Genomic DNA, 27,479 nt, shown 5'->3' on the forward strand with positions numbered 1-27,479 from the left:
GAGTGTATCCTGGTCAGGTTAGGCAAGAATATGCTGCAGTAAGAACCAGTCCTCAAATCCTGGTAGCTCAAAACTGCAGTTTTCCTTTTATTCCCAGTATGTTTCTGGTGTACATTGTGGGTTGGTAGGGGCTCTGTATCAGTGTTGTCATTGTGGGTTGGTAGGGGCTCTGTATCAGTGTTGTCATTGTGGGTTGGTAGGGGCTCTGTATCAGTGTTGTCATTGTGGGTTGGTAGAGGCTCTGTATCAGTGTTGTCTTTGCTTTAGAATACGTCTTTCTGGACCATTTCTGGCCATAGTGGCGGAGGGAGAAGAGAGGCTTAGGTGGGTCTTGCATTGGCATTAAATGCCCCAGTTGGGAAGTGACATACATCATAATTGTCCATAAGTCATGGGTGGGGCCTTCCAATAAGTCACACAGTCCCACTGCCACAAATCCAGGAAGAGCAATCCTACTAGAAACCTGGAAGGGGGAAAGGACTGCAGGATTTGGTATCAGAGAGGCCCAGACCTGGAGCGCCCCACTTCCCCTCTAACCTGGTCCCTTAACAAGTATCACTCCCTCCAAGAAGCCTTCCCTGACCTCGGGCCCTGAGTGTAGAGAGGCAGAGGCAGTGTCCCCACTTTCTACCCAGGCTGGGAAGGAGGAGGGACTTTGTCTGGAGAGAGAGAAATGCCTGGGGAGATGAGCTCCACTTTAGACATTTGATGTTGAGGTCCTCTGGGACATCTAGGTTTAGAAAAAAGTGTTGGAGGCAGAGTGACAGCCGAATCTGCTGGACTAATAGTAGTAACAGTCACACTATAGCAGATCCTATTCATCAGGCACCTGTGTGAGCCAGGTGCTAGGCTAAGCACTCTATATGCATCGACTCAGTTATTTAATTTTTGTTGATGGACCTTTATTTTTACTCATTTGTTTATATGCAGTGCTGAGAATCGAACCCAGTGCCTCACACATGCTAGGCAAGTGCTCCACCACTGAGCCACAACCCCAGCCTCAGTTATTTTTGTAATAAACGTATGAGAAAAGCACTAAGTTTACACCCATTTTACAAAAAAAGAAAAATGAGGCCCAGAGACATTGGGTAAATTTCCAGGGTCTCACAGCTGCTAAGAGGTAGAGAAGAGGAGAGAGAGAGCCACATCGAAGGCAGGCCTCCCCTTGTGGAAAGGGGGAGAGACCAGCGAAGGCAGGAGAGGCAGGCAGCAGGAAGTCGTTCCTAGCACATGTCAGGTGCTGTGGGGCTGGTCCTTGGCATATGTGACCTTACTTACTGTCTATGAATAAAAGGGGACCAAGTTCAGGCAGGCGGAGGATACAGGGAAGAAAGCCAACCAAAGGGGCAGGCATTTGGAAGTCGGAGGTGTCACCAGCAATACTGGATGTGGCACAAAAGGCCAAGAATGACGTGGCCAAAAGTCCATTAGATTCTGGGACCAGCGCTTGTGGAGAGAAAGCTTTCTGCCGTGCTTGGGGCAGGAGCCAGATTGCACAAGATCGAGGATAGGTGGGTGGTAAGGAAGTGGAGGCGGAACGTGTTACTATTTCCAGTGAAGGAAGGAACAGGAGGACTGGCCAGGCCTGGAGCCAGGGTCCTTGTCCTGAGGAAGAGATGGAGATGGGTGTGGGGCTGGACCAGGACCCAGATGGGCCTGGCCTGTTCAGCCTGCACCCCGCCCCCCGCCTCCTGCTGGAAAGCCCCTGCGCAGGCTCAGATCAGATGAGACCCCCGCAAAGCCTCGTGACTCCACCTTACCATGGTGGTTCCCACCCTCCTCTGAGCTCCTGTCATTATCCAGGGTCTGTCTGCCATGTGACATCAGCTCATGGCATAATGATGCCGTGACAGATGCTGCGTTATGTGCCAGACACCACACTGCTACTTTGTGTGTTCTCACATTTAATGCTCCTGGCCACCTGGGATGCGGAGGTGCGGGTGGACTTCCTAGGCCGGCTGAGCCTTCTTCCCCACTGCGCTGTAGTTTCCTAGGAGGGCAATTTCTGACTTTGCTCTGGGTACCAGGGCCCCGGGCTCATTCACTCCATGCTGACTGAGCGCCTGCTGTGGGCCTGGAACCTAGTGTTGGTGTTGGGAGGTGGATTCGTGGATGGATAAAGGTCCTCCAACTCAGCATGGTGAGTTCCATATGGAGGATGCAGCGTGGTGGTCACATGTGTGGTGGGTCTTGAAGATGGCATAGGAGTTTGCCAAGGGAATGGCCTGGAGGCCATTTCGGTGCACTGTTCAGGGAACAGTGAGAAGCTGGCCAGCTCTGGGGACTTGGCCTTGCAGGGGCGGTAGTGAGACAAGCTGGCGGGTCGCGTTGGCTCGTCTGTGAGAGGCCTTTGCCAAGCCGAGGAGGCGGCTGGCTGAAGCGGAAGGCTTAGATTTGCTTGGAAGGTGAGTGGTGGAGGGTGGGCAGGCAGGAGGAGGCTGGAGCAAGGAGGCAGCGCAGCCATGACATGACCAGGCTCGGAGCAACCCGGGGTGGGGAGAGGCGCCCACGGGGAGCAGCTTAGTGTGGGCTGTCAGCTCGGAGTTAGTGATTGGCGTGACCTCTCCTGCAGGACACAGGTTGGTGGTCGGAGGATGTCAGTCCCAGCGCCTGAGCAGCATTTGTCATACACAAAGGACAGCCCAGGCCCTGAGTTTTTGCTTCACGGCACTCCTGCCCCTCTGCATCCAATGGCTACCCTCCTTCCTGCCACCCCTGACCTCTGGGTGCTGTGTGCTATGGAGCACATCAGGGCTCTGTGTTGTGCCTTCTTTCTTTTTAACATGAAGTAAATATATCTATGTGGTTCAAGAATCAAAACATAGGCCAAGGGCAATGGGGCATGCCTGTGATCCCAGCAACTCGGGAGGTTGAGGCAGGAGGACTGCAAGTCTGAGGCCAGCCTCAGCAGCTTAGCAGTGCCCTGGGCAACTTAGTGAAAACTTTTCTCAATAAAAAATAAAAAGGAATGGGGGATATAGTTCAGTGCTTAAGCAGCATCCCTAGGTTCAATCCCCAGGACCCCCCAAAAAAGAAAAATCAAAAAATATAGGCCTGGGGTGTAACTCATGGTGGAGTGCTTGCTTAGTATGCCCAAGGCCTGGGTTCTAACCCTAGCACTCAAAAAAAGAAAAGAAAAGAGAAAAATAAACCATGAAAAAGTTTAGATTGCAACCTTGTATGGTGTTGCATACTTATAATTTATAATTCCAGTGACTTGGGAGGCTGAGGAAGAAGGATCACAGGTTCCAGGCCAACCTGGGCAATTTAGTGAAACCCTATATCATTTATTAAAAAAGTAAAAATAAAAAGGGCTGGGATATAGCTCAGTAGTAGAGAACCCCTGGGTCAACCCAAGTGGCTCCCTGTCGTGGGTGGGGGCATATTTCTCATCTTAAATTTTTTCTTTTTTTAGTGGTAGAGTGCTCCTGGATTGAATCCAGGGACACTTAACTACTGAGCCACATTCCAGCCCTTTTTATTTTTTATTTTGAGACAGGGTCATGCTAAGTCATTTAGGGTCTCATTGTGTTGTTGAGGCTGGCCTTGAACTTTTATGATCCTTTTGCCTCAGCCTCCTAAGTAATTGGAATTACTGGCATGTACCACTACACCTGGCTTGACTTTCTAATTTTGATCGACATGAGCAAGTTGTCCATTAAGTATTTTACTAGTTTATATTCCCACTGTCACTTATTAGGATGCTTCTTTCTCCATAGCCTCGCCAAAAGTGTGGTATATATATTTTTTGTATACTTTGCCATTCTGATAGGTGAGTAGTGGCATCTCTCTAGAATTGTAATTTGCATTTCTCCAATTATTTGCTGAGTGTTTTCCATGTCTTCAGGGCTCCATTTTGGGCACTGTTGTGGAGTCCAGGAGGCTAGGACCATCACCCCATTTCCCAGATGGGGAAGTTTAGGCCCATGTCCTGAAGCATGGCAGGCCTCCTCAGCCTGGCCCTTATTGCTTTTGCAGACAAGCATGAGACGAAGCTGAAGGGGGTCATCTACTTCCAGGCCATCGAGGAAGTGTACTATGACCACCTGCGCAGTGCAGCCAAGGTCAGAGGTGGAGGGCACTAGAGGGGGGCAGCAGGGACCGCCACAGGGAAGGGGGCCCAGCGGGACTCTGGGAGCAAAGGCCTCCAGCCTGCCCTCTGCGGAGGCTCCGGCCCAGTCCCTGTTCTCTTTGTCACCTTTCTCTTCCTTTCTCCCTCTCCCCTTCCCAGAAGAGGTTTTTCCACTTCACTATGGTGACTGAGGTACCCCTCCCCATGTGCCTGTAACCCCGGCTACGCACATTAACACCTCCGGTCCACCCATCCCGCCCTGACTCTCCCCTCCATCGCTCTAACTTGCCCGGGCCTGAGGGAGGAGCGGGAGCCAGAAGCCCGTGGCCTTGAAGCCGTGGCAGCGGGATGTTGCGTTGTGGGGCGGGCAGTGCAGAGGGGAGAGCTAAAGGGGGCTGAGGGGCCTCAGAGACTAGGTCTGAGAGGGAACCCACAAACAGGCGTTGTCTGAGGCAGGGGCCAGTGGCCCTACTGCACGCCACCTTCCTCCCACCAGCCCCTCCCGCCAGCTCCAGCCTGACCTCTGCTCGTTGGGCTCCCTCCCAGCGTCCTGCTGATGGCTTTTTCCTGCCGCTTTTTTGCTGAGAAACTCTGGTCCTCACTGAAAGAGCTATTTGTGATCAATTCTTTCATACTCGCTTTAGAACCTGGGGGGCCAAGGAACAGTGTCTCCAGGGGGATGGTCCCCTGTCAGGGGTCAGAGGGCACGGAGAGCCCAGGACTGCCATGATGTGAGAAGGAGCATTGCAGCCCGGGGCTGAGTGCACCTGGGGACTAGGCACTGCGCCCCTTTAGGACATAACCCTAAGCTCCGGGGTTTCCCTGGGGCCGAGGGAAAGGCAGACAGGAGTTAGGTGAGGAGAATATTCCAGGCTGGTGAGCACTGTCTCAGCCCTTCCTCTCTTCCCTCGGCAGAGTCCCAACCCAGCCCTCACCTTCTGCGTGAAGACCCATGACCGCCTATACTACATGGTGGCCCCGTCTGCAGAGGCCATGCGCATCTGGATGGATGTCATCGTCACAGGGGCTGAGGGCTACACTCAGTTTATGAACTGACCGCTGTGGCCTCCTGGACCCATAGGCTGGCCCCAGGAACGTTGCACAGCCCCTTGCTGCTCTGCTGGTCCCTGTAGGTAGGTGCACAGCAGGCGCCAACCCTCATGGGGCAGATGAAGCAGAGCGACCAGCGCCTTTGTGCAAGACTTTGTAATATTCTGTAAGTTCAGTCCTGTGAGTTTCTGGGCGCAGAAGAGGAAAGGTGGGGAGGGGATTTGCTGCCTCCTGGGAGCCCAGAACTTGCAGGATCTGTTCAGGATGCTGCTGGGTGCCAGGCCTGCACAGCTGGAGGAACTGTCACAGAGAGAACCTCAACTTTGACCTGCTGTCCCCAGTCTGTTGTCTCTTGGTAAAGGACAAATTTATGGTACCAGATTCTGCCAAAGATCCTCTCTTGCCTCGCCCCCTCTGCAGGGGCCTTGGGGGCCAAGCAGAGCCACATCCAGAGGGGCAGCAGCGCAGGCAGCGCACTGCTCAAGCGCCCTCTGCCTCACCGTTCTCCCGCGTTTCTACGTTTTTAATTTGCTTGAGGGACAGACACCTCAAGTGCCATCCTTGAGGTCCCAGCCCCATTCCCTTGTTGGAGAACCATCACCATGGTCTCCTTGGTGATCGCTTCATTGCCATGGTTACATACTAATTGCAGCGGCTCCATGGCTCAGCCCACAGCTCAGCTGTGGGCCATCTGAGGGTACGTGCCATCATCTCTCCAGCCCAGGCCTGGGGTCATCTCATGCAGGGGATAGGACTGAACACCTCCCTGCCCCCTGCCTGTGTCTCTGGTCCCCAGATGCACAGCCTGCGGCCCCCCCCACTCCAGCCCTCTCCCTTCCACTCGTGCCTTGCTTAGAGCCAGAAGGGATGATGCCGGGGATCCATGACCGGAGGAACAGCGACGCACACGGGAGAGGAAGCAAAAGGGCGTCCTCTGGGTCCTGACAGGGTTGAGTTCCGCACAGGAAGGAGGGTGGCTCAGGCTCCCAGAGGGAAAGACTGGGCAGGAGGGAGACAGAGAGGGAGGGGCCTGAGCTCTACTGCCCTCCCTTCAGCCGAAGGTGATGGAAAAGGAGAGTGGAGGACCAGCCTCCAGCTGTCTGGCCTCAGCCCTTCGCCGCCTTAACACTAAGCCCACCTCCCCTACCCGCCTCCCCAGCACGGGGCCCCTGGTCGCCTGGGCCTGGCTGGGTGTTTTTCAGTATTTGTAAGCATTTACAAATAAGCAGAACAATAAAGCATTTGGACTATGTAAGTGTGTGGAGAACCAGGATGTGGGGCACGGGGCTGGGGGACATGGGTGGTAGGGTGGCCTCTTCTCTGAAGCAGGATTACACCCATTAGAGGTTTCAGAAGGGCCCAGGCCCCATCCCCTGGCCTCCAGGTCACTGCCCTGTCCCACTGCACTGTGAACAGAGCAGGCTGGGAGGAGGGGGAAGGAGGTCAGTGCTGGGGTTCAATGGGGCAGGAGCTGGAGCCAGATGAGGAAGTGCAGCAGGCAGTGCAGCCACTCTGCTGGTCCCTGGTCACCATGGCAGGAAGCTGAGCAGGAGCTGGAGCGGAAGGGCAACCACCAGGTAGTGGGGCACCTGAAGAGTCAACTGGGTCCCCGAGGTCAGCCGGTCACCATAGCGGTCCAGGAGCATCAGGGCCATTCCATTGGTCCAGCCAAACCCCTCCTGGAGAGAGGCAAGGCCCGTGGGGCCAGATGTCTGGGGGAGCGCAAGCCCCTGTTTTGGGGGTGTGGGGTTTCCTATCCCAGGAGCTCTGGCCCCGCCCAGCCCCAGGGGGACCAAGGAGCACCAGTCAGCTCCTCCCTGGAGGACCAAGTCAACTGCTGTGGAGTCCAGGCGCTTCCTGTGAGGTGTGGCCAGCTCAGCCGGGCCTGCTCACCTGAACTTCATACTCCCCTCCACCACCTGGCTGTCCACCGTTGCTGATGTCATACTGGGGACAAGAGGGCCAGCTCTAGGTCAGGAGCTGTCCCCAAGCCACCACTCCAGACCCCAGGCAACCAGCCATGGAACCCTGATGTCCTGGCCTGCAGCTCGGGCCCCTGCAGTGCCTGGGAGTGGCCACTGGGCACCGCCACTGTCCTGGCTGCGCAGTCCAGGGCCTGGCCAAGCCTGACTCTTCCCCACCTCACTCTGGGAGAAGGCCCTGCTGGGATAGAGGAGTCCTCTCCAGCTCACCTTCTCATACATGGCTGACTTTTGGGAGTAGACGTCAAAGTTGGTTTGGATCCAATTCTGGGCCAGCTGGAAAGCCACTTCCTGGGTCCGAGGCGAAGAGGACTTGGCCAAACCTAGACCCCACCCCAAGCAGGACCTGAATCTCCAGAGCCCCCTTCCCCTGCAGATCAGAAGCCTGGGCCTTACTGTCCCCACAGAGGGAATGAGGCCTGGCTGGGACCTGAGACCTCCTTTGGGAACCACAGGCCTACCTGCCCTTAACCCAGGGCCCAGGTTTGGAGGGAGAGAGGAGGGCTGGTTATACGGGACAGGAGGGAGGACGTGTTAGCTGAGGGGGACAGAGAGAGCAGAGGAGCCAGAGAAGGGACCAGGGGCCCTGCATCCTTCACTCACACTCCCCAGCACCAGGGCAGCTGGGGTCAACCCTGCACAGGTGCCCTGCCTGCCTCCCTACCTCTGATGACCAGATCCTGCAGGGGGGCCCAGGCATTGGGGAAATCCCACTGCTGGCCTGTGTTCCGGAGAGAGGCTGGAATCCCGTGCTGGTAGGTCAGGATCTGGCTGTCCTAGAAGGTTCCAGACATTGCTGGGACTGTGGGTGGAGCCTGGGCAGGGAGCCAGGATGCTGGGCCCTCAGGGAGCAGAGGAGCACTTCCTGTCCCTTCTCCCCTTGGCTCATAGCTGTCCCCTGGTGGCCGGAGTGGGACCCATAAGCAAAGAGAGGCAAGGACAGCAGAGGGTGGCTGGCCTGCCAGGTCCCTGCTCAGTGAGTAGAGGGCAGTCCTGTCTCCAGGGGGTCAGACGGGCCAGCTCGCCCTCACCTCCAGGTATCTCAGAGCCTTGTCCACGAAGCTAGGGTCAGAGAAGCAGCCGGCCCAGAGCGGGGTGAGGTTGGATGGGTAAAACTCCAGGTTCTTCCCGTTCTCCACGTCGTAGTCGAACCAGGCGCCTTTCTGCTCGTCCCACAGGAGGGCGTTCAGGGCGGCCATGCGCTGGGCCCTCAAGCTTCTGTACCTTTCAGCCTGGGTGTCGTTCCCTGGGGGTGGCATTGCCTTACTGAACAAGCAGGGCCCTGCCCGTGGGTCCCTGTGCCTTAGATGACTCCACTTTGATTTCCATTATCGTGTCCTCCCAATGGCTAAGCAGTCCTGGTCAGGGGCCATGCCTCCCAGAGCCCACTGCTTTTTAATCCTCGGTCCTGAAGTCTCTGAGCAAAAGGCTCTGCATGGCTCCTTGGACCTGCCCCAGTCTCTGTGTGTTCCCCTGGCTCTGAGGGGGCCAAAGGCAGCTTTGGGCAAAGGGAATGTAGGGAATTTCGATTTGTGAACTAGGGTTCCCCTCACAGGCCCTAGAGACCCTCACAGAAAGGGGAGTAGGTAGATGAAGGGGGCCCAGTACTCTTGTGCTAATGCACAAACGGCACTCTGACCTCTGCCATCCCGAGGGTCTGAGCAGGCAGGGCTACCCTACCTCCAGGCCATGAGCCAAGGCAGGAACCCAAGCTGGTCATCCCCTCCCCGCCTGGGCGAGGTGCTCACCCAGTCTGGAGTAGAAGTTGCTCATCAGCTCCTCTGCCTGGCACAGGAAAGCATTCAGATCAACAGGTATCAGTTTGCTGGTTCGGATGCTGCTGAGTGAGTTGGGGTTTGGGCCTCCAACCAGCCAGCGTGAAGAGAAGTCCCAGCCAGATTCAGCCCCAGCCTTGAGCTCGGCCCACAGCACCTCTCGGTCCCCTGTGTGGACAGAGCAGAACGAGGCAGCGGCAGACCAAGGCCTGACACACTCTGCAGAGGCCCAGCTGCCCTCCCCCAGCCCTCCCTCACCCTGCTTCTGCTCACCTTCGGGCAAGGTGTCTGCCAGTTCTGCGTCTTTGCTATAGGACTCGGGCCTGGCAAAGAGGAGAGGTGGGCAGACTGGCACTAGGAGGGGCTGGCCCCTCTGCTCAAGCAGGAGACTGAGCTATTTTGACTCAACCGCCCTTGGGCCCCACAGCCCTGGGTGACCCAGGGTTCTCAACGTCACCACCTGTGAGGCCAGGCTAAATGGCAGCTCCTCCAGTCCTGGGTCTGGGATGCTCAAACCAGAGTGAATGGACAAGAGTGGGGTTCAGCTCCTTACCTGGGTCCCCCATAAGGGACATAATAGCGATTCAGGTTATAGCTCTTTTCCTCTAAGTACACAGAGATGGTCCTATTCACAGTCCAGAAGTTCAATTCCAAAGCCAGGGTCTCGATGTTCTCCCTGCAGTGGAGCCGGCAGATCCTCAGCACAGGGCTGGCCCCCGGCCCTGGGCAGTCTCAGGTAGGGGGTGGGCGTACCCACCGTAGGAAAGTGATGTCATTAGTATGAGCCACGTATCGATCCATCATGAGGGTAAGGAGCGGGGGTTGACTCCGCTGTAAGTAGTACACGCGTCCTCCATTGGGGATGTGCCCATAGCTGCCAAAAAGGGCCTGGTGAGATGGCCTCTTCCCTGAAGCTGGAGCCAAGGCAGATGCAGCTGCAAACCCACTAACCCTAACCCTATCTGGAGACTGCTTACGTTTTCACCAGGTCCAGGAAGTTCTGCAGCATGCCTTTTACAGTCTCAGCCATCTCAGAGAGGAGCAGACCCTCCATTACCCAGTAGGAGTCCCTGGGAAGGGGAACAGTCAGGCATCAGCCCTTGGACCCTCCGCTCTGCGCAGCCATGCGACTAGGCGCTGTCCCTGTGCTCCAGTGTCCCTGTCCACTGCCGGCCCAGGGGGTTCTCACCAGTAGTAGAACTCCACAAAGCGCCCGCCAGGCACAATGAAGGGGTTCTTCGAGTAGATCAAAGAGAATCGCTCAGGCTGGGTGAGAACCTCTGGCTTTATCTGGAGTCGGGAGAGAGGAAACAGGGGAGCCTACCTGCCACACAAGGGTGAGGCTGTGGCGGCGGCGGCTGGGGCAGAGGCCCTGGCAGCCATAGCTGAGGAGCCAGGACCTGCCTCTGTGGCTGCTTGGCCCTGGGGTCAAGGTCTAACCTCTAGGAGGTTCTCACTCTCCCACAGCCTTCGGGGTCCTGGCTCAACTTAGTAGTGTGTAGAAACTCCAACCACTCAGCTTGGCACCCTCAGGTCACCACCAGGCAGTAACACTTAGTGGGACCCCAGGGCCTGAGCGGGAGAAGGGTGCTGGCCCTCATCTCCCTTCCACTCCCTCATCTCTGGTGTCACCACTAATTCAAGTCAGGACCTGCGGTGGGCTAGCCTGCCACCCCCAGATCTGGCAGGTGGGAGCGAAATCCCAAATGCTTCCCCAGCTGTGGCGAATGCTTTCCGCAGGAACAAGGCTGAGGGACAGCAAGGCAGGAGCAGTGTGGGGCTCGCACAGGGCCATCAGCTCCTTCCTCCGCCTATTTCTGCCAGTTCTCCTGTGCATGGTATCAGTAGGAAGTTCAGGTCGCCTCAGTCATGTTGAGGGACTAACGGACCAGGACACTGGTGTGTTTGTCGGGAGGAAGGCGGCCAAGGTGTCACGGGTGCCCTGAGCAGCTCAGTGCCAGTGAGCACCAGGCCACCAGGGGCCCAGTGGGAGGAGAGAGCTCAGGTGGTCCTGGGTGGACAAACTGCAAGCCTCTCCAAGCCTCAGAGAAAGGGGAGAAAGTTCATTGGGATTGTGCAGAGCATTAATGCCCCCAGGCAGAGGCTTAGCCCAGGAGCCCGTCTCCCAGACCCAGTGCAGTGGGCCAGGCCCTTGGGCAGCCCCAGGACACTGCTACCTGCTTCCCCAGCTTCTTCCAGATCTGGTTCAGCTGCCCTGCCCAGACACGCAGCCTGGCATCCGCAATCTTCTGCAGGAGCTGGGGGCTGGAAGAGTGCCGGCCCCACAGGGTTCAAGGAGACAGTCCTGTCGAAAGGTCCTCTCCCATCCCCTGTGCAGGGTCATACCTCTCTTTCCAGTCCCCGGGCGTCCAAGGCTGCAGCTCCTGCCCCACAGCCCGGAAGTGTTGCTGTACGAACTCCTGCAGCTGCTGTCTGGGGATGCTGTGGTTGTGGGCCTCAGCCAGCTCGCTGAACCTCTGCAGGACTTGGTCTGGAAGCACCAGCAGGGAGGGCTCAGCAGGCTGCCGCTCCGCCTGCCCTCTCCCCTTCTCCCCTGCCTTTTTTTTTTTGGTACCAGGGATCGAACTCAGGGCCTTGTGCTTGTGAGGCAAGCACTCTACCAGCTGAGCTATCTCCCCAGCCCGGTACCAGGGATTGAACCCAGGGGCTCTTAACCTCTAAGCCACATCCCAGTCCTTTTTTATATTTTATTTAGAGACAGGGTCTTGCTGAGTTACTTAGGACCTCACTAATTAGCTGAGGCTGGCTTTGATCTTGCGATCCTCCTCAGTCTCCCGAGTCACTGGGATCACAGGCCTGCGCCACTGTGCCCTGCTCTCCCCTGCCTTCTTTGGGTAGGAGGATCAGAAGAAGGTGAAGTGGCCTCACCTGGAGCTGTGGAGAGCGACATGTCCACAAACTGCTTGTCGTCCGGATAGAGCTTGGCCATCTGAACCTGGTGCAGGAGCTCCCCGTGGCAGTAGATCTGGCTGTAGCCATATTCGCGGGTGAAAATGGTCAGAGAGAGAGTTAGAGCCTGAACAGGCTGCTCAGGGCATGTTCCCTGGGCCTGGACGAGGACCGTGCGTGCGTGCGTGTGCGTGCGCGCATGCTCGCGTGTGTTTGTGGTGGTGGCAGTTTGTGGGTGGTGGTGATGTATGGGGTTGGGAGAACAAGCAGGGTCTTTGAGTAGTAAGGGAACTGCTTTGAGTAGTAAGTGGCCTGGGCCCAGGCTGGTTGTTAGTTGGGCACGGTACAGGACAGCTGGTGAAGACGGTGGTGAGCACTTCTATCAGCGATGTATTAGAAGCTGGAGGGCCAGTGTGGACCCAACCAGGACGGGGAAGTGTTATCACAAAAGCCTGTGAGTTGCACCCAGTGGAAACTGTTGAGATTTCAGACCAGAAAATTTCCAGACGTGATGTACAATGGACGGCATTTGAGAGAATTACTAGTTTGATCTTGGGTGCTCATTGAACCTGCGCCATGATTGCAGGATACAAAGTGATTCTGAAGTCTGAAATGCCCATGATCTCTTGATGTCAAAGGAGCGTTCTGATGGAGAAGGCAGAGCCCAGAAGAGCTTCTCATGCAATGGCTATGGCGCGTTCAGGAACCAGCTACTGCCGAGGGGATGCCAGGAGGGGCCCCCTGGATCTATGAGCAGGCAGCTTCTTTTCCCCCATGGCCAACTTTGGAAGGCCCCTGGGGGTTGATGGATCCCAAGGCCACCTGGGAACTCTCTCTTGACCAATAAGAAGCTGCTGGGTTTCTGGGTTTGTTTAAAAGGCCACTCACTCTGACAGAATCTTTGAAGAAGGTAAGAACAGATCAGCCCAGTGGACTGACTGACTTGCATGCTGTTGTCCTGCAGTGAAGGCCCAGTTGGATGATTAAACCTCCTGTGCTTGGGTTTTTGCTGACTCACAGGCAGTGGCCAATGGCCTGGCAGATGGACAGTGAAAAACTGAACTATCAGAGATGTCCCCATGGGCATAACCCAAGGGAAATCACTATAGAATTTTTTTTTTTTTTTTTTTTTTTTTTTTTTTTTTTGTGTGTGTGTGTGTGGTTCTGGGGGTCGAACCCAGGGCCTTGTGCTTGCAAGGCATGCACTCTACCAACTGAGCTATCTCCCCAGCCTGACTATAGAAATTTAAGAGGGGGTACTAAAGTGGCAGTGCACACCTGTGTGTAGATGCAAAAGCTCAGAATTCTATAAAATGCTATCTTGGAACAGAAGATCCTGCACTGCTGGGCGATTTTCCTTCAGATCAAGAAAGACAGGGTAAAGCTGGCATGGTGGTGCATGCCTGGAATCCCAGCAGCTCCAGAGGCTGAGGTAGGGGAATGCAAGTTCAAGGTCAGCCTCAGCAACTTAGCGAGGCCCTAAGCAACTTTGAGAACTTGTTTCAAAATAAAAAACAAAAAAGCCTGAGGATGTAGCTTAGTGGTAAAGTGTCCCTGGGTTCAATACCCAGTCCAAAAAAGAAGAAAAAAAAAAATCAATGGGAAATGGAGAAGAGAAATGTAGCTGTGGGTAAAGAACTAAGTAAAGGAGTTGTGCAGGGGGGAAACCTAACATCATGTTGGTGCCTGGAGAGGAACTTGGAACCAGAGACTAATACCAGCTCTTAGCACAATCATAGCAGATGCCCGTGGGCGGGGAGCCGAGCATTTGCCAGGAGGACTCCTGCTTTTGGAAGCTGAGTGGCACTGCTTTGAGACATTCTGGTCATATGATAAGCTGATGAGCTGGACCAATTGCTGAGGACTGAATGTAACTTGAGGAATGTGCCAGTCTTTTGACTGTTAGGTTCAGGTTACATTTACTACACGGAAAGCAGAGCATTTGGGAAGGAATTTCCGGAAACTGCTGCCTACTGGTCCTTTGAACTGGGTGGTTTACCGTGTGGCAGACAAATCACTGTGTAACTGTAAACCTTGATGATCAAATGCTCAGAGAGTCCCTGGTTACAGGGGACAAAATACAGCAGCAGCATCAGCAGCAGCATGGTCGAACCACCACCGCATGCAGTATGCGCAAAGACCACCTTTGTTTTTGTGGACAGATGGTTACTCAACAGAATAGAGGAAGATGGGTTTCTAGGGAGGTTGAAGTGTGATAGCAGGTGGACTGTCCAACCGCTCCTGAGGAACAGCCCTGTCCTGAGACAAGGAAGGCTGTGGGACACCCGGCAGAGTACTCAGTTACATCTCTGTGACGACCATGCCTCTAATGCTAGGATGGGGAATCCACTGCTATTGTTAGAAAACACATATTCTTGCTGCGCTCGGGCCTTTAACATTCAAAGGCAATACCACAGGTGATGGATTAAACAACACTGGCCCAGGAGACAGAAGGGGGATTTGAGGGAGACAGGTTCCCCTATTGTGGAACAAGCTGAATATACTTTTAATGAGGAGGAGCACTCAGAAAAGGGTTTGTTAACTAGATCAAGCAGGATGGGGAGTCCTCTTCCAGGAGGGGATCAAGCGGTGGGAGTCAGCCTGGAAAGACGATGAGGAAGCTCTAGGGAAGAGTCGGGCCAAGGCCTCCAATCATGCTGGATTATGCTTGGATCCAGCATGGGAAAGGGCCCACGCACTGCCCCAGCAGGGTCTCTTGATTAGTGAACACAGATTCAAGACCAAAGAAGCCGTGGGGCAGCATCCTCCATCCAGCTGCCGGGGCTCAAGGGGCACAACTCTGGGCATCTATGGGCCTTTGTACTTGGGGCCATTCTCTGGGGCACTTGCAACGTGTACTAATGCACTATGTCTGCCCTTGTTCCCGGAACACCAGAAGAAGACCTACCCTGCAGGACAGTTAGCAAGGACAGGACTATTCTGAATACCACCCACGTCCTCCCTGTAGGATGGGTCCTGAAATTTTGTGGCACACAGTAGAACCAGTCTTAGTACAAGCCTGCAAACTAAGAGGGTAACTGGCCTTGTCCCCAACCAACTAGGAACCCAGAAAATTTCCAAGTTGTGCCACCTGCAAAGATGCCTGTTTAAAATAATATTTGATATATAGGCAAGAAAACTTTCTACTGGAAAGGCTTTATAGAAAATGCCTCTGTAATTTTTTTTTTTTTTTTTTTTGGGTGCTGGGGATCGAACCCAGGGCCTTGTGCTTACAAGGCAAGCACTCTACCAACTGAGCTATATCCCCAGTCCCACCTCTGTAATTTTTACAGACTCATCTATAATGAAGCTGAATTGTTCCATGAGCATACTATGATCTGGCATAATGCTGGCATTGTTGGTAAGATTTAACTACCTTACATAAACAAGTCATATGATAATACCAATAGTGATTACTGAGTTAAAGCTTCCTGAGGATGGACTACCAATGGAAAGTGACTGGCCTGAGGAGGATTTTTGTTTATTCCTTTTTTTTTTTTTTTTTTTTTGGTACTGAGGATTGAACACAGGGGTACTTATTCATTGAGCCACATCCAAGCCCTTGTAAAATTTTTAAATTTTGAGACAGAGTCTTGCTAAGTTGCTGGGGCTGGCCTCAAGCTTGCCATCCTCCTGCCTCTAGATGTGCCACCACGCCCGCTGCTAATTTCTGTACTGTTCTGATGCAGACCAGGTACCCACACCATAATTAAGCTTCTCCAGAACCTCCACCGTATTTGTGACATATAAGTTTCTCTCCTAGTCAACAAGATCTTTACAAAGGATCTCAGCAGGATTTCTGCAGAGATCTCAGTGTGATTTGAAGCTTCCTCTTTCTTGTAAAGGCCAGGTTTCTCTTTCTTGAAAAAGTTAGGACTGCAGTCAAGCTTGCTGCTCTGCTAAAGATACTATCCCTGTTTTCCCTGATAAAAACTTGTAAAATCTCTGTCTAGCCTAAAACATGGGACAAAGGGTAACTGTCCTGTACCCACCCCACTAAGTGTAAATCTAAGAGAATTTCCAGACTTGGGGTCCAGAGATTTGTAGGCATTAGCCCCTCTGAACTGCTGCAGCTTTAATAAAACTGCTTCCTGAAAATCCCTTGGGTGTCCAGACTCATCTGTCCTACATCAGTTCTGCACAAGTTGTTTTTCTTCTGGGGCAGTGGTACTGGGGATTGAACTCAGGGACACTCAACCACTGAGCCACATCCAGCCCTATTTTTTTTTTTTTTCTTTTGTATTTTAGAGATAGGGTCTCGCTCCTGGCGGTTAAGGCTGACTTTGAACTTGCGATCCTTCTGTCTCAGCCTCCCAAGCTGCTGGGATTACAGGTGTGCACCACCATACCCAAGCTTATCATAAGATACAAATAGATCACATTAGTTGTTTCTTTAAATCTATCCCTAGCCATTGTTGATTCCTTCAAATATTAGGCCTGGTCAGACTGATGCTATTGCTGTATCTGTCATTTAATTCTATTCTAAATGTAGAGGACCCAGCAAATAACAATGGTTTTGCTGTCAGAGAGCACAGACCAAGGGCCAGAGCAGTGCTGGTGTATGCAATTCAATTCGGATGCTAAGTGAACCACACAGGTTTAAGGGCACAGCTTAATAAAACCACACTCATTTCAGATGTCAGTTGTATGTTTGGGGGTCCCCAGGTTGCTTGCACTTCAGACTCTTTCAGATCTGGGGTTTCCCACAATCCCTTAAATTTGGTAATTTGCTAATATGGCTCATGGAACTCTGGGAGGGACTATCCTTACAATTCCAGTTGTATGAAAATCAGTACAGTATACAAACTATATTTAAAATTGTAGTTTTGTTAGGGGACAGAGAGATGAGGATGGTGGGAACAATAAGATAAGAATTCTATAAAATGGGCCCACTGTGCGTTCTTTGCCAAAGAGCAATTTACCTGCAGCCCTATCTGGCCTAAGTGGACAGGATATATCACATTCCTCAGCAAACTACCTGTTATCTGCAAAGAAATGTAGGCAGGAAATAACATTGATAAGAGGAACCCAAGTGACTTTGACGGGAGAGACATTTGTGACCTTTTCACAGAACAGATCCTGGAAGATGAGAATAATTCCTCCCAACCATAAAACCTGTAAAATGATTCAGAATCCAATAGAACCAGTCACCATGGGCCAAGGTGATGTAGAGTTGTCATGGTCATAGGGACTTGAAAGTATCACCCTGTTGTCAGTCAAAAGTCAAGAGGTGGACCTGGGTGAAACTCTTTGGGATTCCCAAAACTGGAGTGTAGCACAAAGTTCTCCTCTCTGAAGGGACCCATTTTCTCCCCTGCAAGTGTCCCTTCTATAATATAAAGCTGCTCCCCAGTCCATTACACTGCAGTCATTTCTCCCCCTCCCACCTTACAACCTAGATCGTCAGTCTGTGAACATCCTAGCTAGTTATTGGTTCACTAATCAGTCCCCTTCTCAGTCACTGGTCCGTTGTTAGCCGGCAAAATTCCACTACTTAGGAGAAGCTCCTGCGCCCTTTCTCTCTCTCTTTCTCTCTCTCTCTCTCACTTTCCCAGCCCCGAGCGGACGCTCTGGTCACCCGCCTAATAAAATCTCTGTTGTGAGTTCCCATGTCCGGATGGCTTTCTGGGTGCTGTCGCTGGACCACGACTCAGACCGGGCACCCCAGAGTGCTTGCTCCCCTGGATTTAAGGATCCGAGCTGCCTTGGGACCTGAACTGAGCCGCATTTTTCTTACACCTTCCATAAAACTCATTACTGTGATTCTGAGCGACATGTCTGAAATCTTTCTGACTTGATCACAAGAGTCTGGGTGTGAAGCGGGGTCTTTGCCCTGCCCCAGTTACTGCAAAGGCCCAGGCTCCGGAACTGCTTTACCATAATAAGGAAGGATGAGACTCAGGGAGAGGGAGAAGGGCTAGGCAGCCGGCAGGGTGATGGATGAGGAAGTCAGGGCGGGTCCAGGCCAAAGGCGTGCCCAGACGGTCCTCCAATGAGGTCAGCTGCTTCCCAGTTGACAAAAGTGCTCAGGACACAGGCCAGGGACCCAGTCAGATAGACGCTTGTGTGCTTGTGCTCCTAAGCAGAGGATCCAACAGACAAACTAAAACAGACCTGGGGACGAGGAACACCAACAAACAACAGAGAGGAGAGCATGGGCAGGGGAGAAGATGAGCAAAGAAGAATTCCAGACACCATAAAAAGAACTATCCAAACTTCTCTAACGGACTCCAGTCCCTTCTTGAATCTGTTGCTATTGCGTGGAATAAAATCTCTGTTCACCTGCTATCTCTGTGTCCTGTTCTTCAATTGGTTGCTGAGCAGAAACAACAAACCCCAGATGCCTCCACAGTAACCGTAACACACAGGAAGGTGTGGGAAGGTCCTCAGTGCAGAGCTCCCACGGCTTTTCCTCGTGAAATCAAGACACATGACCCTCCCCACACACTGATGCGGCGACTTCCAGGAAGCTCTACCAATCTTCAGTGTCCAGAGTTTGGGGTTTTGTTGTGTAGGCACGACTGACTGAGTCATTGGCCATAACTGGAATCAATCTCCAGCCCTTACCCACAACCCAGAAGTGGCAGTCTGGGCTGGTACCACATGGCTCAGAGCCCTGGCTTTCCAGCCACATGGTCAGACTCCCCTCCCGACCCCATGGTCTGACCCCCTGCTGAGTCATTTCCTTAGCAAAAACTATTTAGCATAAGATGGCCATGGATACCAAAGACAGTCCTATCATTTGGGAAATTCCAGGAGTTTAGAGGGCACCTCCCAGGAACTGAGGTCAAAGAACAAATTGTTAATTATACAACAGTCCACCCCCTAGTCCTTGGCCACCCATCCCCTACAGCAAGAGGGTCGTACTTCTCTCAGCATTTACATTTGGTGTAGCATTTTTTTTTTTAACACATAAAGAAATAGTATCAATTTGCTCCAACTAAAATTTAGAGGAAGTAGCAAGGAGGTAGAGATGGGAGGTTTTTTACTCCATTTCCTAATACGTGTGACCGTTCATATTAGCATTATAATCTTATCAACAATGCCAATGTTCCACAATGTCACTGTACTGGCAGATAAACCCAGAACAATAAAAGCGAAAATATGTTGACCTCACACTAGAGCCCTGTTGTCCTAAATGACTAGTCCAGCCTGTCATCCTATCACAGGACAAAACATCCTCCAGGATAAGTCCACTCAGGTGTGCAGGGTTCTATTTGCTCTTAGCAGGAGCCAATGCAACCCCCTGGTGTAAGTGACTAAGAGGCGAGGCCATCTCCTCTGAGCCTCCTTCAGGACGCTAATGGAACGGGATCTCCCTCAATGCACTTTCAATGGAGCCAGCCATTCATTCCTTGACTCTCCCAGCTACAATTCCTCATTCTTTCCATTTACACCCAAACGTTTCTTCCTTTGGAAAGGACATTAGGTTCTGCCATTGTGCCTGTGCACGATGCAGTTTGCAGTTCTGGTCTAGCAAGGGCCTCTCCCTCAGCCCCTCCACATAGGGAGGCTACATCCATCCAGAACAGGCAGGCTAACCTGGCCATCAGAGCTGCGGCAGCCCCAACTGCCAGCCCCCATCACCAGATGGAGTGAAGGCCCAGCCCACCCCGCGGCCCTTAGAAATTCTCACATGCAGGTTTAAAGATTTAGTTACATTTTCTTGCTTAGAAATGATGGCTGCTTCTTGCACTTGGTACTGGGACTGTTGTATCAGGCAGGAAAGAGAACGTTTAGGTGATGTGGGTAAGAAGGGAAAAAGTACAGTCACACTGTCATCTCCCACCATTGGAAGAACTGGATAGTCACACCAGCACCCCACCCCTCTTAAGTCCCCAGAAGAGCTGAGTCCTCAGGGACCCTCCTGTGGCGCTCCCCATGTTGAGTGTGAGCACATCCGTGTGAAGGCGTGTTAGCCAGCCTTTCACACCTTTATCTGTCCGTGTTGCAGACAAGAAAAGTTTCAACTTCCTGTGCAATGAAACTACCACTCCAAAGATGAGAGTGTGTCCCTTACTCTGTGTCTTCTGTCCTGGTCCTCTTACAGTACTTTGAGCATTTCCATCCCGCTGGCTAAGCGAAACCCTGTCTATTCCTGTTAGGACACACCTGCAGCCTTCCAGAATGACCTCAGTCCAACTTGCCCCTGTGTGAAGGGCCTTCCTCCAAGGGACTCTGCCCTATAGCCAGGGGTCTAAGTCTCTTTTGTTGACAGACAAACAGCTCCAATTGGCATTTGATGCCTCAGATGGAAGTAAAGACGTATGTTTACATTTCGCCCACCTCTGCATGGTTCATTTGCTTTTTTTGGTACCCAGGACTGAACCCAGAGGCACTTAACACTGTCTTCTAGAATAATAAAGTGCTGAGAATAGTCCTGTGGTTCAAGGGGCAGCTTGGAGGGCAGGCTCTGGTCAGCAGGCTCCCGGACTACATTCAGGCGATTCTAAGGCAGCTTCACCTTGCCCCGGGGCTGGAGGCTTGGCGCCTGGCACAGAGCCTGCTGCACAAGGAAACCTAATCTCTTCCCTCCCTCTGAAGAGCTGATCCTCAGAGCTGGAGGCCCCACTCCAGCCTTCCAGTCCAGTTGGCCTCCCCACCCCCAGAAGCCTCTCCCACAAGCCTACCTCTCACAGGGTGGCGGTAGGGCCCCCTGGGACCTTAATCCCAGCCCCAGCAAAAGCAGCAGATGCAGCTCCCAGGTCCTCCCGGCCATGGCGGCGCTGACTGTGATGGAGGGAGCAAGCCCTGGCACCTCCAGCTCCCTGGGCACAGCCTGGCTCCTCTACCTATCCAAGCCAGCCAAAGTCCAGGCCCTGAGGTGTGGCCACCTGAGCGGATGTGGCCTGGTCTCCCATGGCCTGCCTGCCCCCACTGCTCTCTGGCTACAGTGCTCACCGCTTTCTTGTACTTCTTTGCCTCTTCTGTTTCTGTCTCAAGCAGTGCCACCAGCTAGGCCTGTCCCTCAGAGTCCTGTGGTTGAGTCTAGGGGATCGGCACCTGAGAGCTGGGGAGTTAGTTAAGGCCACATGTCCATGAGCTCGACACCAGTTCCTTGTGTAGCCTCCAAACCACTAGCCTCAGAGGGTGACCCTTTCTTCATCAGTGTAAATAGAATGGCTGAAGAATCTATCCTCAGTGTCACATTAAACACAGGGACCCTGGTTATCTACAGGAGTACTGTGGGAACACAGGTCAGCCTAACCATTCTGGCGGAGAGGGCTCTGGAAGACCCAGAGTAGAGGTCACATGTGCAGTGGGTCTTGAAGATCACACAGGAGTTTGCCAAGGGAATGGCCTGGAGGCCATTTTGGTGAGCTGTTCAGGGAACAGTGAGAAGCTGGCCAGCTCTGGGGACTTGGCCTTGCAGGGGAGGTAGTGCTGGCGGGTCGCGCTGGCTCGTCTCTGAGAGGCCTTTGCCAAGCCGAGGAGGCGGCTGGCTGAAGCGGAAGGCTTAGATTTGCTTGGAAGGTGAGTGGTGGAGGGTGGGCAGGCAGCGAGGAGGCTGGAGCAAGGAGGCAGCGCAGCCATGACATGACCAGGCTCGGAGCAACCCGGGGTGGGGAGAGGCGCCCATGGGGAGCAGCTTAGTGTGGGCTGTCAGCTCGGAGTTAGTGATTGGCGTGACCTCTCCTGCAGGACACAGGCTGGTGGTCGGAGGATGTCAGTCCCAGCGCCTGAGCAGCGTTAGCCACCGTTAAAAACTTCAGCTGCATTTATCAGAATTTGCGCAAAGAAGCGATTCATGAATCAGGCAGCACACAGAATCAGCGCAGGCTCACAGAGCTCCACCTAGCAAAAGGGCAGGCAGTACTTAGGGCAAAAGGAAGTGCCCTACGGAAAGAATCTGATTGGTTGCCGCTGGGGATTTGCTTTATTTGGACCCGTCGGAGAGGTCTGCAGCCTGTGATTGGCTGAAAGCTCAGCTGCAATGATTGGCTGAGACTCGGCCACCTGTTAGGAAACTACTCTCCAGTGGGGCTGCAGTTTACTTGGGTATTAAGTTTGATTATGGTTTGCAATGGTATGGAGGGAGCTTCCGGACAGATTTAATTGTTCTCCTTGTTTTGGTCAGCTTCTCAGTTTTAAGAGATTGGCTAAAACCTTGGACTCTGACACCACTTTCTGCCACCATCACAATGGACTTGTTTTGTCTCGGTATGGAATTCACAATTCACAAAATCAAATTTGTTGGGTAGTGCTTTATGCTTTCTTCGTGTGTTTGTTGTTCTGTGCATACAAAGGAGGAGCGGTTAGGACTCTTGAAGGGATGTGACACAGGGAGATGATTACAGTGGCAATCCGCAAGAGGACATCAACAAACTGAAGTCTGCTGCTGCTTCTTTTTGAATGTGGTGTTGAATGTTTATCACTTTTGCACCACTGTAAAGTCAAAAAACTGTAAGTGGACCCATGTTAGCAGGGATTGTCTCTGTTATTTCCTTTAAAACAACTATTTAATTGTTATAGGAATAACTTTTCATTGACTTATTTCCCATTTTCATAGTAAGAATTAATTATTTCCCTGAGGAAAATATAAGTCTTTTCAAAAGTAAGAAACATCCCAAAAGGTTTTGAGATTTTTTTTTTCTAGTTTCAGTATAAGTAGCCACGTGACCCTGTTTCAAGCACGTATTCATTACTGTACACGTAAAGGGTGAGTTTCGAAAGGTTATTTGTAAAAGTGTATTTTTTTTTTTGAAGTATGCTTCTTGACATGCATCTCCATGAACTTAACTGACAAAATCAAACCAAAGTTCAGACAATAAAGATAGGTGAGTACTATTCTAGTTCAATTGGTCATAGTCTTTGTTCCAGGCATGACTGCAATTAAGGACCATGGTTCACTATAAAATGGTTTGATTTAAAGGGGCATCCATTTTTGTCATTAGCCTGGTAACATAAGTCTTAGTTACCTGGATAACCCACCAAAAGAATCATGAAGATTGGAAAACGGCCAGGAGTGATGGCACGCACCTGTAATCCCAGGACTCGGAGGTTGGGACAGGAGGATCACAAGTTCGAGGCCAGCCTCAGCAACTTAGCAAGACCATGAGCAATTTAGTGAAACCCTGTTTCAAAGTAAAAAAACACAAAGGGCAGGGGATGCAGCTCAGGGTTCAATCCTCTGTACCAAAAAATAAAAAAAAAAAAATGTTTAAAAAGCCACCAGGTTGTCTACAAACCAACTGTTAGCTGCTCCCAGATGTACCTCCTGTGTTCCTTCCTCTTGAGAAACTTCCTTAGTGTATCCAGGAGCAGGATCTATAGAAAAAGTAGTCACTTTTTAAATGTAGTTTTTGTAGTAGTAAAGTCAGGAAAGACAAGACAGTGTTCAGTTTTGTTCAGCACTGTTTGTAAGTCTCCAATGTGGGCAGAGAGACCTTAGAGCTTCATGATGAGCCATTAAGTGCTTTTGTTGGTTATGAATGTTCTCTTCCACATCTGGGGAATATCTTCTACCCATCTGAACGCTTGGGAAGTCTGATTGGTTACAAAACCCAAGATTTTCTCCAGTTTATGGAATAGCTTTAACTTCTGTACCAATGGCACCCTACTACCAAGAGTGAGCCCCCAGGAACACTCTTGGAAACTTTTCTTGGTGGAACTCACTTATCTTTATCTACTTTGAGATTAGTACTAATTCTGATTATCGACCACTTAGACCTCTGATTGTAGGAGGTATCTTGGGAGCTTTTAGGGAAAGCTATTTGGAAGGCAAGAGAGAGCCAGGTCAAATGGCAAGATTCTCCAACCAGACAGGAGACAGAATACATACAGTAAGCAAATTCTCCCTATGCTCAATAGAGGCCCTCAGAGGCTGGAAAACAGCGCCACCTGGTGGCACTAGAGCAAGGTTCAGTTAAATTTGTTTGCCTGTGATTCTGCGCTGATCTTGAACAGGGTTCAGTAGAAAACTTACTTTATGGTGGTTTCTTAATATCATGCTATAGGGATACGTAACCACAGTTAGTGGAAAGGGATCTTACTGGATTTAATACAGTGAAATCATAAAGCAATTACTCGTACCCATGTAGATAGTCCCCAGGTCATTCCTGGAAGCACAAAATATCTTCTGCATCACTCAGGTTTTATACATTTGATAGTAATTAGGTTATGATGGAAAGTGTCAGGGTATTGTATTAGTTGTGTTTGCATTACTATAATGAAATACTTGAGGCAATTAACTTATAAAGAAAAAAGGTGTATTGTGGCTTAAGGTTCTGAAGGTTCCAGCTTGGGGCCTCTGATGAGGGAGGGTGGCACATTGTAGTGGGAGCATGTGGTGCAGCAAACCATTTACATCATGTGCCAGGAAGCAGTGAGACTGAGAGGTTGGGAACTCACAATCTCCTTCTAAGGTACAACTCCAGTGACCTAAAGGACATCCCTCCAGGCATCATCTTTCAAAGATTCCACCACCTCCCAATAGCACCCTCCTGGGGTGAAGCCTTAAACACATGAATCTTTGGGAAACACTCGTCCAAACCATAACAAGACCCATTCCCAGCAAGTGCAGGAATTCAAGAAGCAGAGATGTTTAGAACTTAAAGGTAGCTTTCCACTCTTCCTTTGGGGCTTCAGGGTGGCTCTCATTGGATCATGGAGAGGCCCTGGCATTAGTGAGATTGTTTCCTGACTTGGAGGCATTACCCTACAAACCCAGTAACTGCTCTGGTTTCTTGCTAGAGCATAAGTATAGGAGGCATGTTCTCCTGTAATTAAACCTCATCTCTCTCCTGCTCATAACCGCTGAGACGACTCTATAGCACAAGGCTCTAAAGCATTATGCCAAGCATATTTCACCAGGTAAAAGAAGCCCTTTGTGAATTCAAAAAACTAACACCAAAAAACCAAAGAACCCAATGAATAAATGGGCAAAGGAACCAAACAGGCACTTTGTAGCAGAAATACGAATGGTCAAAAAAATATATGAAGAAATGAAGCAGAAGCCATTACTCTCAAGAGGTGATTACAGTAAGACATATGGGCAAAGGAGAGGTCTACGGCTTCTCCCTTCCATCTGTTGGGGACCCTCGGCTTCCCCTCAGCATATGGGTCCTGTCGTATGAACTTCTTATCCCTCCGGCGGCAACTTCCGAGACCTCTGCTCCCTCGATTGTACCCCAGCCCTATTCCTGTGCTCCGCGTCCAGCCCCAGTCTTCCCACTGTGTCTCTGTTCAGGACCACGGACTTTTGATGACTCTCATTCAACACTGATGAGCTGCGAAAGTGGTACAGTCATTAAGATGCCAGCTTATAGAGTGTGTGAAATCGGGAGATAGCTTCCTGCTTCCCCAGTGCCCTGCTACTTAGGAAACTGACTCATTGGCACAGGATGGCAGCTCTTGGTTTGTCTTCCACATTTGCTGTGCCCACCCAGGACCCTGCATGTCTCCAAGAGTCAGAATTTCCGCTTTCTTCAAAACACTGTTCTTGTCCCCAGAATTTAGACCTGTTTGCTTGCCATGGTTTGGAGCCCGATACACCAATCCGTATTTCTTCTCTGGAATCCGTGACTTTCCAGGATGTAGCTGTGGCCTTCACTGAGAAGGAGTGGCCCCTGCTGGGTTCCTCTCAGAGAAAACTGTACAAGGCTGTGATGCTGGAGAACTAGAGCAACCTCACTTCACTGAGGTATCAGGTTGGAAACCCAGCCCCGTCTCACACTTGGAGCAAGAAGAAGAGCCGAGGACAGAGGAGGGGGCATTCAGCAAGGCACCCATCCAGACTGGGAGACTCCATCTAAGACCAAGTGGTCAATTCTCGTGGAAGGTATTTTTGGGAATGAAACATCCAGTGATGTGACACTGGACAGAGCTCCTAGGGGAGAGATCCACTGCATACGCCCACTTGTCTGAAGTCGTCATCAACATGGATGCTCATCGTACGCAGCACACCGGGAGGCACCCTGGCAAGAGGCCCTACCACCACCAGCTTTGGAGAGCAGGAGGCCTCTCACCCAGCATGTGTGTATGGAGGGAGGAAGAGGCACGAGTGTCAGCAGTGCCAGGAGGCCTTCACCAGGAGCGCCTCCCTCACCAGGCACAGGAGGACACACACCGGCAGAGGCCCTACGGCTGCAGCGACTGCGGGACGGCCTTCAAGGACCCTTGCGCGCTCAGGAGCCAGGCGCGGACACGCCGCAAAGAGAAGCCCTTCGACTGTAGTCAGTGTGGGCACACCTTCCGCACCCTCTTGGCCCTGAAGATACACACACGGGTCCACACTGGCGAGAGACCCTACAAGTGTGACGAGTGTGGCAAGGCCTACAGCAGGAGCTGCCACCTCATTGCGCACAAGCGAACACACACTGGGGAGCAGCCCTGTGAGTGTCAGGGCTGTGGGAAGGCCCTCCAGCTCCCCTCGCACCTGAAGGAACACGTCAGGAACCACACCGGGGAGAAGCCCTATGAGTGCACACAGTCGGCTGGAAGTCCGCTGGAAGTCTAACTTTCATTTGCACAATGGTGGGGAAAACCTGTGAATGCAAAGAATGTGGGAAATCCTTTGGTGACCTCTTGTCACGGAGGAAACACGTGAGCATCCACAATGTGAAGTAGCCAGTGGAATGTCACCAGTGTGGGAAGGCCTTCTGAAACCAGTCCATCCGGAAGACACATGAATTTTCACACAGGAGAGAAACCCCGTGGGTGCGTGCGATCTCTGTGGGAAAGCCTTCAGCGCCAGCTCAAACCTCACCGCACCCAGGAAGACGCATGCTCAAGAAAGACGCTATGAATGTGCAACCTGTGGGAAAATCTTTGGTGATTATCTGTCACGGAGGAGATCCATGAGCATCCATCTCGCAAAGACGCGTGTGGAGTGTTGGCAGTGTGGGAAAGACTTCAGGAACCAGACCACCCTGAAGACCCACGTGAGAGGTCACTCGGGAGAGAGGCCCTGTGAGTGCACAGGAGGATGCACACCCGGGAGAAGCCCTCCTCGCCTGCGGGAAGGCCTTCAGCGACCACTCCTGCCTCGGGAGCTATGCGAAGACTCACCCGGTAGAGAAGCTCTTTCCCACCTCGGTGTGGAAAAGGCTCCAGTGAGCACTCTGTTAGGAGACGGGAACACTCAGATCAGAAAGCAACCTTTGGACATGAGGGAGGAGGAACTTTCACAAGCTGTCACTCACAGACACAAGAGTTCATGGAACGTAGGAGGAAGCCAGTGTGTGTGAAGCCTGTAAGAAGACAAGTTTCTTGTCGCTTTGGAGATGGGGGAGAACACATGCCGCGGGGATGGATCTGGTGTGGAAGAGCCCTCAGCGTCCATCTAGTTTTTAAACCCACAAGAACTTAGGGGAGAGGCCCAACTTGGCATTGACTGTCAAAATAACTTCAGCAGGCCGGACTGCAGCCTGTGGTCGAGTGCTTGCCTAGCACACCTGAGGCCCTGGGGTCCACCCCACAAAACAAGCAAACAGAAAACAATTTCAGCAACACTTTCTCAACTTTCCGGACACACTAGGGAGAATTTTTGTCAGTGCAGAGATGGGGGAAATCTTTTTGTTCTTGCGCTCTATTCCTCATGCAAGAAATCACACTGAAGAGAAAAATCTATGAAGTGAGGAATGTGTGAAGTCCATAAAAGGGGTGAGCAAACTGACCAGCTGTCTGTTTTTATATAACTCACAAGCTGAGAATAGTTGTTTCAGTTTTAAGGAGGATGAGTTTGTGCAG

General features: G+C 51.9%; 2 protein-coding genes and 1 pseudogene across 13 annotated transcripts in view; 2 read left to right on the forward strand and 1 right to left on the reverse strand.

The window, feature by feature from the left end:
• Phldb1 (pleckstrin homology like domain family B member 1) overlaps positions 1-6,374 on the forward strand; it is a 48,665-nt gene extending 42,291 nt beyond the window's left edge. For 8 of the 11 annotated variants that reach the window (XM_047516003.1, XM_047515998.1, XM_047516000.1 and 5 more), the window contains 3 exons: positions 3,979-4,064; positions 4,232-4,264; positions 4,988-6,374. In XM_047516003.1, coding sequence (XP_047371959.1) covers positions 3,979-4,064; positions 4,232-4,264; positions 4,988-5,128 — 260 coding nt within the window. In that variant the 3' untranslated portion in view covers positions 5,129-6,374. The remainder of the gene's footprint in view (positions 1-3,978; positions 4,065-4,231; positions 4,265-4,987) is intronic. The other 3 variants (XM_047515999.1, XM_047516007.1, XM_047516008.1) reach the window with 1 other exon arrangement.
• Treh (trehalase) lies at positions 4,732-20,508 on the reverse strand. Of its 2 annotated transcripts, XM_047516010.1 has the most exons (15): positions 20,420-20,508; positions 11,769-11,869; positions 11,226-11,370; positions 11,057-11,144; positions 10,069-10,169; positions 9,857-9,949; positions 9,637-9,753; positions 9,433-9,555; positions 9,153-9,202; positions 8,853-9,047; positions 8,136-8,350; positions 7,769-7,880; positions 7,315-7,427; positions 7,016-7,069; positions 4,732-6,801 (listed from the first exon to the last, which is right to left on the reverse strand). In XM_047516010.1, exons 1-15 carry the CDS (start codon positions 20,506-20,508, stop codon positions 6,649-6,651), a joined length of 1,749 nt encoding a protein of 582 aa, XP_047371966.1. In that variant the 3' UTR covers positions 4,732-6,648. The 2 variants fall into 2 exon arrangements, with proteins under 2 accessions (XP_047371966.1, XP_047371967.1); XM_047516011.1 differs by lacking the exon at positions 9,857-9,949.
• A 4,624-nt stretch (positions 20,509-25,132) lies between these two features.
• On the forward strand, positions 25,133-26,846 carry LOC124958242 (zinc finger protein 317-like; annotated as a pseudogene).
• The last annotated feature ends 633 nt before the right edge of the window (positions 26,847-27,479 follow it).

This window comes from Sciurus carolinensis, chromosome 11 (genome assembly GCF_902686445.1).
Source record: "Sciurus carolinensis chromosome 11, mSciCar1.2, whole genome shotgun sequence".
Lineage (NCBI taxonomy): Eukaryota > Metazoa > Chordata > Mammalia > Rodentia > Sciuridae > Sciurus > Sciurus carolinensis.

Coding starts and splice junctions, on each gene's coding strand:
- Treh (XM_047516010.1), bottom strand. CDS start 20,508: ATGGCCGGGAGGACCTGGGAGCTGCATCTGCTGCTTTTGCTGGGGCTG. Junction 10,170..11,056: donor GGAAGAAGCTGGGGAAGCAG/GTAGCAGTGTCC, acceptor TCCCGACTCCAG/ATAAAGCCAGAGGTTCTCAC. Junction 6,802..7,015: donor GAGGGGAGTATGAAGTTCAG/GTGAGCAGGCCC, acceptor GCCTCTCTCCAG/GAGGGGTTTGGCTGGACCAA.